Source organism: Pediculus humanus, genomic scaffold (assembly GCF_000006295.1).
Source record: "Pediculus humanus corporis 1103172108287 genomic scaffold, whole genome shotgun sequence".
NCBI lineage: Eukaryota > Metazoa > Arthropoda > Insecta > Psocodea > Pediculidae > Pediculus > Pediculus humanus.
In genome coordinates, this window is record NW_002987856.1 from 513,358 (window position 1) to 529,837 (window position 16,480).

General features: G+C 33.1%; 5 protein-coding genes across 5 annotated transcripts; 3 read left to right on the forward strand and 2 right to left on the reverse strand.

The window, feature by feature from the left end:
- Window positions 1–6,990: 6,990 nt before the first annotated feature.
- Window positions 6,991–9,622, forward strand: Phum_PHUM530140 (succinate dehydrogenase, flavoprotein subunit; the record flags this gene model as incomplete). Its single annotated transcript, XM_002431422.1, has 9 exons — window positions 6,991–7,022; window positions 7,096–7,332; window positions 7,496–7,596; window positions 7,667–7,959; window positions 8,035–8,173; window positions 8,256–8,821; window positions 8,901–9,236; window positions 9,338–9,451; window positions 9,536–9,622. 9 exons carry the CDS (start codon window positions 6,991–6,993, stop codon window positions 9,620–9,622), a joined length of 1,905 nt encoding a protein of 634 aa, XP_002431467.1.
- Window positions 9,623–11,989: 2,367 nt separating this feature from the next.
- On the forward strand, window positions 11,990–13,267 carry Phum_PHUM530150 (Exosome complex exonuclease RRP42, putative; the record flags this gene model as incomplete). Its single annotated transcript, XM_002431423.1, has 6 exons — window positions 11,990–12,046; window positions 12,121–12,317; window positions 12,395–12,560; window positions 12,643–12,837; window positions 12,922–13,074; window positions 13,163–13,267. 6 exons carry the CDS (start codon window positions 11,990–11,992, stop codon window positions 13,265–13,267), a joined length of 873 nt encoding a protein of 290 aa, XP_002431468.1.
- A 111-nt stretch (window positions 13,268–13,378) lies between these two features.
- Phum_PHUM530160 (protein glass, putative) lies at window positions 13,379–14,217 on the reverse strand (the record flags this gene model as incomplete). Its single annotated transcript, XM_002431424.1, has 2 exons — window positions 13,379–14,158; window positions 14,197–14,217. 2 exons carry the CDS (start codon window positions 14,215–14,217, stop codon window positions 13,379–13,381), a joined length of 801 nt encoding a protein of 266 aa, XP_002431469.1.
- A 124-nt stretch (window positions 14,218–14,341) lies between these two features.
- On the forward strand, window positions 14,342–15,154 carry Phum_PHUM530170 (uncharacterized protein; the record flags this gene model as incomplete). The annotated part of the gene is made up of 2 exons (XM_002431425.1): window positions 14,342–14,671; window positions 14,756–15,154. The coding sequence occupies 2 exons, from the start codon at window positions 14,342–14,344 to the stop codon at window positions 15,152–15,154; spliced, it is 729 nt and encodes a 242-aa protein (XP_002431470.1).
- A 237-nt stretch (window positions 15,155–15,391) lies between these two features.
- Window positions 15,392–16,155, reverse strand: Phum_PHUM530180 (glass/che-1, putative; the record flags this gene model as incomplete). Its single annotated transcript, XM_002431426.1, has 3 exons — window positions 15,392–15,643; window positions 15,712–15,892; window positions 15,971–16,155. 3 exons carry the CDS (start codon window positions 16,153–16,155, stop codon window positions 15,392–15,394), a joined length of 618 nt encoding a protein of 205 aa, XP_002431471.1.
- Between the last annotated feature and the right edge of the window lie 325 nt (window positions 16,156–16,480).

Genomic DNA, 16,480 nt, shown 5'->3' on the forward strand with positions numbered 1-16,480 from the left:
TTTTAAATATTTTACATTTATAGAATTGCTGTCACGTTTAATGAAAAAAGCTATTGAAAAATCAACCTTCAATTTCAAAAGATAATGAAGAAAATAAAATTCAAAATGGTGAAGAAAAAAAAATTTCGAACGATGATGATGATAATAATAAAAATAAAAAAAAAATCATTTTTATGTGTAACGAAATCGGAAAATTTAATTAATAATAGTAAAAAATCCGAGTCGAGAGTTTAAGCAATATATATATATATATATATATATATATATTGCTTTTATATTACGTCCACGAATAAATATTTTTACATAATAATAATAATAATAAATAAATAAATAAAAATTAAATAAAATTTATTTATTATCCTTATTATTATTTTTTTTTTTTATTTTAAATTCGTTTCTCCATCCTTGGTCATATTAAATATATACATGTACAAAATTTTGCTTTAAAATATAGTTATTTCATAATTTAAATTTTTTTCCTATTAATACATAAGTTAAACATGAAAAATATGTGATTTTTTTTTCTGACCAATCACGAGTAAGAATGGCGAGCGCCATAATTTTCTCATTATGTATACAAAGCACGCCATTGGTTAAAAATTGTATTGAAAATTGCATATACTCTAAATGCAAGGCGTTGAAGCGAAACGAAACTATCGAAAAATTGAGACCTCCTGAATATTATGTTTTACTGATACTCGGAACCAATTTTTCACTCATTTTTCTTGATTTTTTTTCGTTTGCCTTACTTTTTTGAGTTATGCAATTTGTCGTGTTCTCGCGTATTGCAAATTGCATAACCAAAATTTTTAAGGATTTTTGAATTTTTTCGATTTTTTCCGTCCGCCTTACTTTTTTGAGTTATGCAATTTGTCGGGTTTCGCGTATTGCCAGTTGCATAACCCAAATTTTTTTTTAAAGAAAATCATACCTCCTTGACATTATGTTTTACTGATACTCGGAACCAATTTTTCACTGATTTTTTCCGATTTTTTTTCGTCCGCCTTACTTTTTTCAGTTATGCAATTTGTCGTGTTCTCGCATATTGCAAATTACATAACCCAATTTGTATAAAAATTTCTTTTAAGTTTTTCTTTTATTGGAATAAATGAATGATATAACCAAACATGCATGATGGGAAAAAAAAAACAAATTTTATTTTTTTTAAAATAATATATTTGAGAGAATAAATACATATATTACTATATTATTATTATTATCATCATTATAAATTTGAAAAAAAAAACGGAAAACTTAATAATCGTTTGTGGCAAATTCAGTAGTTTATGTGGCACGATTAAGAAAAATATACATACATATATTTTATAAATATATGTAATCCTCTTTCTCGCTTTTCCCTCCCTTCCTTCCCCTTCTTGCCTTCTCGCTTTTTCGTACTTTTTTCCAAAACGAAATCGTAGCCATTATTTAAATTATTTGAAAATATAACAGAAACGTTTTTGTCAAGTTGTTTTGCACCTCTCCTCTCCTCTCCAAAAGGTAGACATCATCTTGTTTCGCTGTCTGATACTGTCACTCCTGAATGTGCCGGCTCGTCTTTACTGGTCCTTTCCTAAATGAAAGAAAAAAAATGTAATAACAATTAGTAAAGACAAATGTAAAAACTTTATAAAAAAAAAAAAATTTTTTCTGTTGTTTCATCCGCGTTCTACCTACTTACCATCGAGTAAAAACGCGAGTATTTTCTCTCTCTCTCTCTCATTTTCACCTTTTCTCTACTCATCAATCTTGCAAAAAAGAAATCGTGAATTTAAATATTATCGTTCTAACCCTAAAAGGAAACTTTTTTATTTGGAATACTTCGTACGAGAAAAACTACAAAAAAAAACGTTTCGGATGATATCGTCGTGTTAAAATCATCGTGCAATTAACAGACGACGTCTTAAAAAAATTTTTCTGCGCGAGAGAATGTGCGTGAGTGAGTGCGTGCGTGAAACACATAAAGACCGTTACTCCGAGAGTAGTGATGGTAGTAGTAGTAGTAGGTGGTCGATACCATAATAGAAAATATAATAACGCTTCGCGGTATAATAAAAAAACTCACGCACGCACGCATATATGTGTGGCGGATTCAATGCCGAAAATAACGTGTCTGTCACGATCCCGCGTCAATGGTAGACTCTTCTTCTGAAAGCCTCCGTAATTAAATCCACGATTTTTACTACAACAACAACAACAAATTCACTTCCTCGTTGTTAACTCTTTTTTTCTTTTTCCAGCACTGGAGAATTTCTTCTTCTTTTTCTTCCACCCACTTTTGATGACCAAAGTTTACCATCGTTTCCGAGTAATTATTACAACAGTCTGATGTTTGCTCTCGCTGGAAAATGTTTTGCCCCTCGATTGTTAACTTGTAACTCTTCAAAGAGAGAGAGAGAGATGTGCAGGAGGTCATTTATTTTCTTTTATAAAGAGAACGACGTGGTTACAAAAAATCCGTTTATCCTCTTGACGTTGGCGTTGGAGACGACGACGACGACGACGACAATCTGCAAACAATATTTATTTAATTATTCATTCATGATTTACCACCATCACTCGAAGAGTTTTTCTTTTTTTTTTTTATATCGTAAATAGTCGAAGGAGTGGTTTCACATAAACACACCTATACGAAATTACAAAGTTAAAGCAAAAAGAGAGAAAGAGAAAGAGAGAGAGAGGGGAGAGAGAGAGAGAATACCCAAACCCGCGACGCGCGCCACTCCGCTTAATATCCCAGCAAATTTGCGTCGGTCACGATTTCTTCGTAATCTCCTCCACGGCGGAGGAGTTCCCGTTCCTATCCCCGAACTGACGACGAGCAAGACAGGACTCCTTCCACAGCTACCCTATTTCGTCCGTACACCAGTATTTCGGCCGCTTGCGCTCGACGCGTAAAGCGACGCCAGAACCGTGTCTCCCCATCCCACCAGAACGAAACCCTCTCCCCGGGACAGCTCTCGAGGCCTCGGCGTTTTGACCGAGCTCGAGGATAGTATTGCGGCCGCGCCGTTCTTGGATCCGAACCAAGAACCGTCGCGGCTTTCCCCCCTTTTCGAAACGGCGTAGGGTTCTGAAATCATGACGACATCGACCCCCCACGCGCCCACCTGATTGAGCAGTAGGTCTTGCGCCCTCCTTCCCCATGTTTACGCGGAACTCTGGGCAGAGCCGTACGTTCTCGACTCGCGCTGAATTAGGTTCGGATGAACGAGAACGCCAGGTAGGCGTGATCGCTCAGAAACTCGAAATCGGAAAGGACCTCCCAGCCGGAGACCCACGCCGCGGCTGCGACAAAAGAAACCGTGAGATCGATCGCGGACTCGCCGATGGCCCGCACCCAAATTTTCGCTCCCCTCTGGTTACGCACGGCGAAATGACGCGAATCGAACCACTCCTTGGGAAGTCGGCCGCGCGCGTTGTCCGCGTTGAAGTCGCCGCAGACGAGAGTGGGACGGGACCCCCCCCCCGAACCGATCGATCTCCCTCGCGAGCGCGTGCAAGAAATTCTCGAACTGGCTGACGGGACGATTCGGCAACGCGTAAGCAGACACCAGAACCGCGTTTTCCCATCCAACCAGAACGAAACCCTCCTCCCGGGACAGCTCTCGAGGCCTCGGCGTTTTGACTGAGTTCGTGGCTCTCGGGCTCTGATCTAACCCGGGGAAGTGAATCGCAGCCCTGCCGTTTTCGGACGCTTACCAAAGTCTATCAGAGCTCGAACCCTCACTCGGAATCCAGTAAGGCTCCAAAATCATTGCGATGTCAAAGCCCCCGTCCTCCATCATTTGCGAGAGGAGATCTTACCCCCTCTGCAATAGTTGAGATTAATTTGTATAACCTGCGCCATCCTATCACGAGCTATGCAATAGGCCGTTCGTTCTCGGCTCGGAAAGAAGAAACTGCCTTCCTATACGCTCCCTGTGTTCCATCAAGCTCAAAATCGTGAATTCTCCCCTTCCTCAGCGGTGCTTCGCGATACGGCCCACCAAGGCGATGATTAGTCGTCCGATCAGCCGCTGCGCAAGGCGCGCAACAGACAGCATTCTTGCACTCTCGTGCCCGGTGTCCCTTTTCTCCTGAAAACACCGCTCGTGTGTCTCATCCAACCTTTTCGGATGCACGGGGCACGATGAGCCGAAATACCCCGGGTTACAACATCTAACGCAGATAGCCCTCCTACGAAAAGGAAGGACGATCTTAGCGATGACCCACCCTACAGCGATTTTACCAGCTTTCAACAAAGTGGAAGCAACCGCAGCCGGAACGGAGACAAATGCCACACTTCTTGCGTTTCTACCGAAGAAACAGCGCACTTTAACGGAATTTTCCGCGCAGCCGGCCGCCTTTAAAATCGCGGAAACAACGTCCCCCGATGAGGCTAATTTGCATAAGCCTTCTACGAGAATGTCGACTCTCTTTTCAGGCCATGGACCCAACACAGGCACAGGCACAGACCCCCATTGACCCAACCGCCTTCGTCAGTTTGGCTGCTTTGTTTTCTCCCTTAATTTCAATGGCACGGCCCCCTGCTGCAGATGGCCGAATTCTAATCGAGCTTATGCTCAAGTCCTGTAGTTGGAACACAGCGCGCTGCGTTCACCGCCACCTCGAGAATGTTCTGGGAGCCATGCCCCCAGTCCGAATCTGGGGGAGACGAAAAGTTGCCTCCTCCGCAGCAGACTCTTTTTCTCTTCGCCCAACCGACTGCAAAAGAAGCAACGCCTCCTCCTCTTCCTCCAATCTGTTATCCATCCTAGGACGCCTCCTGGGCCTCGAGGACACTAGTATTCCACTAAGTCCTCCCCCAGCCGATCCAAGTCATCCTTAGCATCCTCTAAACCAATAACCCTAAGAGCGACAATAATTACTGTGATTGACAATGAGAAATTTAAAGTAAGGAAGACGCCGAGTTCATACCTGCACAGGTCCAACTCTAGTTTAAAATATTATCGAAATTGCGAACTTAAATATTACTTCACTTACACCTTCCTATTCCTATTCGAATCTTCTTTCTTCACTTGGTCCTTAACCTTTTTCTCTTTGCCTGTACCTTTTATTTCCTAGTCTTTCTACCCTCCTTTCTTATCTTGCAAAACTCCTCCTGCCTTCTAATAACAACCCCACGAAAAAAAAAAAGGGATCGGGTACGACAACCCCCAATTAAACCGGCGAGCCCCCAGTAAAACCTGGTGCTAGAACGCTCTCATTTAAAACATGCTTACGTCGCAACGACGTAATTATTATTATTATTATTTTTAAATTAATTAATTAAACAACTTATTGAGTAAATAAATAAATACGTTTTAGTTACTTTTTTTTATTTTAAGTATGTAAGTGACGTCACCAAAAATTAACTACGTAATTATCACAGTATTATTGTCATTATGATTAATAACTATTTTATTTTTTTATTTTTTTTTTAATTTGTTTACTAGAAATTATTTAAATTATTCGTTTTCCCCTCATTATTATTATTATAATCATTATTATCATCGATTTCGTTTTTATTTAAATAACGAATAAATAAATAAATAAATAAATAAACGTTGAATTTATCTTTTGATTAATTATAATTATTAATTATCGCATTTTTTTTATGGTTTGACTAAATATTTATCATCATTATTATTATCATTATTATCATTATTATTATTACAATAATAAAATATAAATTTTGAAATTATTGCTTAATAAGGTAATGATATATAAATATTGTTTAAATAATTATTGAGTGATAGTTTCTAGTTTTATTCCCATTATTATTATCATGATTATCTCTTCCTTATTATTCTTATTATTAAGGTTATTTTAATTTAATAATAATAATAATAATAATAATAATAGTCAATAAATTACGTATGAAAAAATAATTTGTGATTTTATTGGTATTATTGATAATAAAATTTAACCTTGAAATTAATTATTATTATTATTATAAAAAAATTGCCGTTTATGCCGCGTTTAAATGCGAATTTATAACTTTTGATAAATTCTGATGATAATAATAATAATAATAAACGTATTAATTTGTCGTCACAGAGTGGGGAAAAATCATTTGTTGTTTTTATTAAAATTACAAACGTAATAATGTTATTAATGTATATATACATACGTAACGTGCTTTTATTAATTAATAAATAAATAAATTATAAATAAAACTTACGATAATCTGACGAAATTTTCTCCTTTTATTATTAATTTTTTCATTTTATTCTTTTTTCAACCTTCAACATACGATTGAGCTTCTGCTGAATAATAGTTTAGTGACACGATTAATGAAATTTTTTTTGTTAAAATTGGCAACGTTGTATTTCGTCAAGTCATTAGTAGCCCGAAAAAAAAAAATTTTTTTTTTTTTTTTTTCTATCCTTCTTCTCTCTCTCTCTCTCTCTTTTTTTAATATAAGTTTATCGAAAATAATTACAAAGAATAAAAAAAAAAAAATTTTATTATTATTATTATTATTATTATTAAAAATGAATATTATTTTAAAGTGGCATCCAGTAATTACGAGGAATATTTCAACTTGTTATTCCGTATGTTGTTTTTTTTTTTTTTTTTTTTTATTTTTTATTTTATTTCGATTCGTGTTGTTAAATATTTGCAAAAATTATTTTTTATTTTATTACGTTGGTCCATTTTTTTTTTTTTTTTTTTTTTTTTCGTTTCTCCCCACTGCAAATTATTTATAAATATTTATTAATTAATTTCAATGCCGTGATATAAGGATTAATATTAAATAATTATTAGATTTTTATTTATAATTATTATTATTATTATTAATTTCATTCTTTTTCCGTTACGATAATATTCCATTTCATTATTTATTTTTTTACAGGGCCTTATTTAAGCCTAACGTATTTTTAACTAACCACGAATCACATCATTAATATTATTATTATTATTTTACTTATTATGGAATTATTAACATTTTTTTTTTTTAGAGCGTTTTATGTACGTCGTTAACGAATAAAAAAAATTTAAATCATGGTTCAAAACGTGCCAGATCAAATTGCTCTGTAAGTTATATTCGATCAAGACATAAAAAAAAAGGAATTATCGCGTTAGTGTGATAATAATAATAATATTAAGGTTTTTCCTTTTTTTATGTGTTCAGGGACAATATCAAGTTATTGATCATGAATTTGATGCTGTTGTCGTTGGAGCTGGGGGTGCAGGATTAAGAGCAGCTTTCGGTTTAGTAGCAGAAGGTTTTAACACTGCTGTTATAACGAAACTTTTTCCAACAAGGTCACACACTGTCGCTGCTCAAGGTGGTATCAATGCTGCCCTTGGAAACATGGAACAAGATGATTGGAGATGGCACATGTAAGATGATAATCTATTATATTATGCAACCACATCTAATTAAAATAAAATGATGATAAATATTATCATCTTGTCATGTAAAAAAAAAAATTTATTTTCGCATTTTTAATTAAAAGTGACTTTTTTTATAAAATGGTGTTATTATGCGTGTAATTAATTACAGGTATGATACTGTTAAGGGTTCAGATTGGTTAGGAGATCAGGATGCTATTCATTACATGACTAGAGAAGCTCCTAAAGCTGTTATCGAATTGGAAAATTATGGTCAGAAAATTTCTTTTTTTTATTGTCGTGATAAAATTATAAATAACCAGTTTAAAAAAAAATATTTTAGGTATGCCATTCAGTAGAACAGATGAGGGTAAAATTTATCAGAGAGCTTTCGGTGGTCAATCGTTAAACTTTGGAAAAGGTGGTCAAGCTCATCGTTGCTGTTGTGTTGCTGATCGTACAGGCCACAGTTTGTTGCACACACTCTATGGTCAATCTTTACGCTATGACTGTAATTATTTCATTGAATATTTCGCATTGGATTTAATCATGGATAAAAATGAAAAAACATGCAAGGGAGTTATTGCATTGTGTTTGGAAGATGGTTCGATACATAGGTTCAGAGCCAAAAATACAGTGAGTTGATTATAATCATTTCAAATTGATAAAAAAATATTCATTCGATTCAATTTAATAAATTAAATTATGTAGGTATTAGCCACTGGAGGTTATGGTAGAGCATATTTTTCATGTACGTCAGCACACACGTGTACGGGTGACGGTACAGCAATGATTAGCAGGGCTGGTCTTCATAACGAAGACCTTGAATTTGTACAATTTCATCCAACTGGTAACAATAAAATTTCAATGGATTTACAGTGATGATATTTCCATTTTAACAAAAAAAAAAACCTTTTTCGGGTTTTACGTAGGTATATACGGTGCTGGATGCCTTATAACCGAAGGATGCCGCGGAGAAGGAGGTTATTTAATTAATAGCGAAGGAGAAAGATTCATGGAACGATATGCTCCAGTCGCAAAAGATTTAGCTTCGCGAGATGTCGTTTCTAGGTCAATGACAATTGAAATACGCGAGGGTAGAGGTGTCGGACCGGAAAAAGATCATGTTTACCTTCAACTTCATCACCTTCCACCCGAACAATTACATACCAGACTTCCCGGTATATCCGAGACGGCAATGATATTCGCCGGCGTTGACGTTACCAGAGAGCCGATCCCCGTTCTACCAACTGTTCACTACAACATGGGTGGCATCCCCACCAATTACAAAGGTCAAGTTGTAACCGTTGACGGTGTTGGTAACGACGTCGTTGTTAATGGTTTGTACGCGGCCGGAGAATGCGCGTGTAGCTCCGTTCACGGCGCTAACAGATTGGGCGCTAATTCTTTACTCGATTTGGTCGTTTTCGGTAGGGCTTGCGCCAAAACGATCGCATCGGAGAACAAACCTGGAGAGAAAACAATGGAATTATCGGATGTGAGCATGAGTTACATTATCAATTAAAATGAAAATTCGATTGGAATGATGCTCTAATGAAACGATTTGTTTTTTGCAGTCCGACGGCGAAGACTCTGTAACCAATTTAGATAACGTTAGATATGCAAACGGATCCATTTCCGTTGCCGACCTTCGTCTCAAAATGCAAAAAACGATGCAAAATCACGCGGCCGTGTTTAGAACGCAGGAAACATTAGCCGAAGGATGTGAAAAAATGGCCAAAATGTATAAAGAACTTAAAAATATAAAAGTCTACGACAGGAGTCTGATATGGAATTCGGATTTGGTCGAAGGTTTAGAATTGCAAAATTTAATGATAAACGCATTGCAAACGATTATAGGAGCCGAAAATAGAAAAGAATCTCGTGGAGCACACGCAAGAGAAGATTTCAAGGTTGGCTAAATATAAAAAAATTCATTTCTATTGCATTTCCCAAATCCCTGAAAATTAATAATAATAATAATAAATTTTCTTTTTACTCCGATGAAAAACAGGATAGAATCGATGAATATAATTATTCTCAACCGTTGGAAAATCAACAACCCAAATCGATTGAAAATCACTGGAGAAAACATACGTTAACGTGCATGAACGTCGATACGGGAGAAGTAAGAATCCAGGATTTACAGGAATTTCCAATAAAATTCCATTCTGGTTAATCGAATTAATCAATTATTTGTCGTTGTTTTCAGGTAACGATCGAATACAGGCCTGTAATAGATAAAACATTAGATGAAAACGAATGTAAAACGGTACCTCCAGCCGTTAGGTCGTACTAATTTGTAATATTCCAAAGTTTCCATATTGAAAAAAAGGGAAAAAGTCGGTCGATATTTAGTGTGTCAACATAATGGGAACAATCCCTTGTATTTTAAATACTACCACTCTAAGTACAGTAATTTATTTTTTCACTTAATTTATTAATATTATTATTATAATTATTATTATTATTATTACGAAAAAGAAGATGGAAGAGGAGGAGGAGGTGGAGGTGGAGAAGAAGAGAAAGACAATCGACGGTATTATTGAAAAAAAAAAAAAAAAAGTTATTAATAATAATAATGATAATTTTAATTAATTTGAGTATTATATCCGGGTAGTGATACTGATGAACCGCCTGGAAAAGTATTTAAATTTTTTTTTTTTTTTTTATTGATAAGACAAGCAAAATATTTAAAAAATAAAAATAATGATAATGATAATAATAATAATAATATTGTACATTGTATAACAAGTGTATAAATTAGATTGAATCGAAATTAAATTTTTTGATTCTTTCAAAAATTCCGTCAATTCCACACAAACAACAAAAATGGCCATGACTTATTTTGAAAAGTTGGGAACATTCGTAATAAAGAATTTCCTCAATAATGTTAAAGAGAGAGAGAGAGAGAGAAAGATTTTACATGTGTAAAAAGGTCTGTCTCAGGAATTGTGTACCTTATCACAACATGAGAACAAGGAAGAATTGTCATCGAACCTGTTTCTCATAAGTTTCTTACATTTTCAACATTTTCTAAATAAAAAAAAGTTAAAAAGTAAATTATCATCATCATTATTATTATGAGATACCATTTATGACATTGAATTGAATTATTAGGTTCATGCCCTGCATTTATATGAGTTGTTTTAATAAACCTGTTTGAGTCGTAAAACGTTTGACACACATTTCGCAAACCTACTTTATTTAAAATTTAAATGAACTTTAAGTGAAATTTAAATGAAGTGATATAATAATAATAATTATTATTATTATTATATCACTTTTTAGCAAACTTACCATTAGATATAATCACATTTTTCATTTTGAAGTAAATGTATTGATTTTCAAATGGTTTATTGACGACAGAAACCTTTTTCGTATTGATCACATTGAAATGTGGCCTTATTTGGATCATATTGTCTTATTGTTGTCAGACAAGAAAGTTGTTTGTTGGATATTGTACACCTGAAACATGTTTTAAAATTGTTGTCATAATGATAACAAATGATTGTAAAATAATGGAAAGTAGAAAACAATTATAAGTTATTGAAACATGTCTGCAACTGTCTGGTTGTAAGTGTGTTTTATTCATGTGACACCCCCTCAGGTAATATTTGTCATTGATTTTTATGTTTCTTTCGAAACATTTAATAAAGCCCTAAACCTTGTGAACTGTTTTTTTAATGATTGTTGAGCATTTTAAAACTGTTGAAATCATTCATGTAATATTTTTTACATTTTGCATCATGTAAAATTCTATCATTTTTTTTTTTTTCAAATCATTTATCATTGTTTGATACATTTTTTAAAATTGGATTTTTATTCGATGTATCATTTACACAATTTAAATTAAATTTTTCTAAGGTTTTGTTAACGTTTTGAGTCATTGTAACGTTTCGTCGTTTTCTTTATAAATATTTTTTTATTTTCCAAAAGTTCATCAGTGACTTCAATTTTGGTCGAAGGTAAAAAGATGAAATATTTGGATTTTTTATTATCACCTATCAAAGTGTTTGTTTAATAATTATTTCGTACGAAAACAAACAGTTTCGTAAAATTTATGAAAAATTTAAAATTTGTTTAAACAAGAGTTTCAAATTCAAGATCTATTATGACTAACCAAAGACAACAAATGATTGGGAAAAATTTTTTATTTTTTTAAATTTAAATTAAAATAATTTTTGGTTTATGCTATTTTCTTAAGTCATTCATCTTTAATTGTAAATATTTTTCTATCTTTTCAATCAAATTAAATTGTTTAATACCTTTAAAATTATTAATTGCGGCTAAGAGGACACAAGTAGCTCGATTCCATAACTTCATTAAAATAAAATAATATTTATATTGTCGTGTCAATAGACAATCGTTGTAACCTATTATTTGTATATGTAAATCTATTAAAATTATTAATAATTTCTATGAATAAAACACATTCACCGTTGTAATTATTTATAATAATATAATATATATAAATTTAAATAAATTTATTCGATTTTATTTTATGTTAACCCGTTAACATTCCGCGTTTGAAAAAAAAACCGTTGAAGTGTATGACGATTTAAAAAAGTTTATGGTAAAATGTGCTCGTTATAAACGGTTAAAAAAGTTTCAATTATCGTTATTAATTTGATACATTTATTTCTTTTTTTTATAATTATTAAAAATGGCGGTCGGATGTTATAGCGAATCAGAAAAAATATTCATACTTCACGGAGTCGAGGTTATATATATTATTTTAATTAATTGTATCATCTGATTTAATTCATGAATATTATTTGAATTGTATATTTACAGGATAATTTTCGATATGACGGAAGAACTAGAAGCGAATATAGGCCTATAGAAGTAGAAACTGATGTTGTTTCTCATGCTAACGGTTCAGCTCGACTTAGGTTGGCTAATACAGATATTCTTGTCGGAGTCAAAGCAGAAATTGTTAAGCCAACAATTGAAAATCCTGATAAGGGAAAAATTGAATTTTTTGTCGATTGGTAATTGCATTTACTTCAAATTAATAAATGATTTTAATAATAATAATAATAATAATAATAATTTTTTACTCGATTAGTTCAGCAAATGCGACACCTGCATTTGAAAAAAGAGGCGGAGAAGATTTAGCGAATGATTTAAGCTCAGCACTGACGAGAGCATATTCAGCTCCAGAATCGTTAGATTTAAAATCACTTTGCATATTACCTAAATTTCAATGTTGGAAACTTTATGTTGATGTACTTGTAAGTTTACATTTTGTAAAAAAAAAAAAAAAAATTATTAATCACTCTTACGACAATCATGAAAAAATTATTTTTAATTAAGATATTAGAATGTGGTGGAAATTTATTCGATGCTGTCGGATTAGGAGTAAAAGCTGCTTTGAGAAATACATTCATACCTAGAGTTGTCGCTGCTGCTTTAGACGGTTGCGATCCTGAACTTGTCATATCTGAAGATCCATATGATTGTTGGAGACTTGATACATCCAAAACTCCTGTTTTTGTCACAGTCATGAGGGTTTGTTGAATTAATTAACCTGTAATAACTAAATAAAACATTTAAAAATTAACTTTGTGAAGGAACATTTAATAAATTTTTCAGATTGGTGATCATTGTGTTGTCGATCCAGGCGCAGAAGAAGAAGCTGTTAGCGGTGGTGGACTTTTAGTTTCTTATGGTTCAGGTTCGATAACATCATTATTAAAAATAAGCGGTGGAAGTCTTCATCCGATAACATTGAGAGAAATGATTCAGGTTTACTTTTTTTTTTTTTAAATAATAATAATAATAATAATAGCTTGTTACATTCCCTAAAAATAAAAAAAATTTTTTAAAATTCCAGTTGGGTGGAAGCGCTGGAGAATGTTTACAAGATACATTAGAAAGAGCATTAAAAGAAGAAGATTCATTAGGACCTAAAAGAGAAAAAGCTGGATTTCTCAAGTAAATTTTTTTTTTATTAAATAAATAAATAAATTATTAATTGTATTTTTTTTTTTTTTTACATTACAAAAAAAAATAACATTGTTTAACGGTATTAATAATAATAATAATAATATCAAACGGTTAAACTACTTCCGTGAACTCTCATATGCCTATTTAAATTACCGGATTGTGAAAATCTAAGCAAGCACAATTTACACTGATATGGTTTTTCACCGGAATGTATTCTCAAATGTTTGGTGAGTGTGGAAGAATCGGAAAATGCTTTTTTACACAGTCTGCACCTGTATGGTCTTTCACCGGAATGGGTTCTCATGTGTGTCGTCACGGAAGAGGATTGTGAAAATCTTCGGCCGCAAATGGGACACCTAAATGGTTTTTCACCGGAATGTGTACGAACGTGAGCCGTTAAATTAGCTGCTTGACTGAAGGATTTATTACATTCGTCGCATCTATATGGTTTTTCACCGGAATGAGTGCGTAAGTGCGTTTTTAAAGTGCTCGGTCTCGCATATGTTTTACCACATATACGACAGAGATTCGAATGAGGAAATAACGAATCCTCGTCTGACGTCGGTGAATATTTATTAAAATGATTATCATTTTGATGAAAACATGCTGAAGCAGAGGCTGTTATTTTTGTTGAAAAATTTCCATTTCTTCTATTTGACTTACTTATGGGTTTAAACGATGTCGTTGCTGTTGCTGTCGACGGTGGTGATGATGACGGTATTGTAAAATCCGGTGTTATGGTTGTAGGATTTTGCGGTCGGAAATCTGCAGTAAATGAATACGTGGCACTTGTACCATTATTATAAGATTGTGGACTTAATATATTCTGATTAGTATAATAAACCGGTGATGGATTTGATGTATTATTTGACGTCCATTGTACCTTAAAAAAAAAAAAAATTTCAAATGGTTTTTTTTAACATTAAGGAAGGGAAATTTCATTTAACGACAGCAAAAATGGATTCCATGGAAACGAATCACACCCTTTGTTTATATCAGTTCAAGTTAAAAATAAAAATTATCAGTTAATATTTTTTAAAGTTTTTTTTTTTTTTTATTGTGGATTATGGTTCGGTACGCGACAAAATTTGGCATCGAACATCCTTATACGATTCCAAATAAAGGACCGACACCAAAAATCGATAAAGAAGAAGGTTTACCATTGGGTAAATTAGATATTGCATGGGTTAAAGATTCTATAAAAAAAGATTATCACTGGAGCAGAGGTTTAAAATGGTACGAAAGACTTCACGCCCACGCAACGTTAAACAGCGCGAGAAAAAATGTTAAATGTAAAAGACCTTTTGAACCTAAAGATTCACTGGATTTACTTTTGGATGCTGTATACTGTCCAACACTTGGAGTTTTTTTCAATAAAACTGATCCTTGTCTCCAGGTATGATTGATTTTCTTTTTTTTCTATCCTTTTAACACGTTAATCCTTTTTTCAAATTCAAATTGTGCGTTTCTTTCGTTTTAGAAAGACACGGTTTTCGATGAAAATTCATGGAATAATGAAAATAATAAAAATACTAAAATAAATAAGAGAAATTTTAATAATAAAACATTTTCCGAAGAAGGCGGTTTTTATAATTATTGCAATTACGACATAAGGAAACCGTTTAAATTTGTTAAATTGAGTAAAAAAACCGATGGAAAATTGAATTTCGAATCCGGATCCTGGAGACTTTTGAGAAATCGCGTTTACGTTTATCCAGATGTTTCCGTACCGAGAAATTATCCGATTATTTACTCTATGGGCGGAGTTGAAAGAAGAGAAAATATTCACAGCGTTAAATTGGGCATTGCTACCGATCACAGTCCTCAAACTAATCCCGGATATTCCAGAACTCCATGCGGAGCTTTTTACAGCATATAAATTTTCATTATTATTATTATCATTAATATTATCATTATCATTAAACACAGTATATGATTTATTCGAAATAATTTTTTCTTTTTACTAAATAAAATAGTTTTAGTAGTAGTGGTAGTAGTAGTAGTTGTATCTGTTGTAGTGATAATTATCCAAAAATTAATCATTATTATCAATACATGATTGATTGATTGATTGAAAAAATTCTTTTAATTTAAAAAAAAAACAATTAACGGTTTTTTAATTGATAAGAAAACTTACCTGAGGGCAAGACATTTGAGTGTGAATGTTATCAGTGTTAACGGTTCCCGGATATCCGTGCATGGTCATGTTCATGGATACATTCACGCTCATGGACGGAAAAACGTTATGTTGTGACGTATTATTTGTCGGAATCCCATTAAACATGTTATTTTGTTCTATCGGTCCTGTGAAATATTGTTGTCCGCAACCTCCGCCACCGCCACCACCACCTGGAGACATCGATAACATCTGCAAAGAGAAAGAAAAAGGTTTTCACGGAGTTTTGGTATATATATGTATAAGACTCGGGTTCGTACCTGTGGGTGTACGGAATAAGAAAGACTCGCTGATGGTCCTTGATATTGAGGATTGGCATGACACGTAAAACCAGACGGTGATAATTGTCCAGGATGAACTACGGGATGTTTTAATGATAGTAAAACATCTGCCATATCACCTCCATTACTTCCTCTTTCTTTAACCATAGAAAAATCACTCCTGAAAAAAAAAAAAAATTGACGTCACTTTAAGTAAAAAAGTTATTATTATTATTATTATTATTTAAACGATAGTTACTTATATGATGTCGATGGACTAAATGAAAATAATTGATCTAAATCCAATGGTGATAATGAAAATGATCCCATGTCGTCTGAGGGCCAAAACTGACTGTTGCAGATTCCAGAACCATTTGGACCAGGAGCAGAATCTGTAAGGCCATAGTGCGCCGGATTGTTTGGAACGTAGTAACTCCCATCCATTGCGAACCCTTAACTTATTTCTACGTGAGTTTAAAATTATTAAAAAAAAAAAATGAATTAAATTTCCCTTTTTCCCTTTTTTTTTTTTTCCATGTCGTCATTTTCTTTCTGCTTTCCAGAAAAAAAAAAAAAATCTCCCAACGAAATCATTTAATTATAATTCTTTTTATATTTCGTAACTCGAAAGGGATGTTTATAAAATTATTATTATTATTTAAAAAAAAGATATCGAACGGGTATATGAAATTATTATAGGGAAGCCATCTTAAATATGATTGAAAACTGCAGCCATAGTAAAGAATGAAAGCTGTTGCTTTGGTAACGA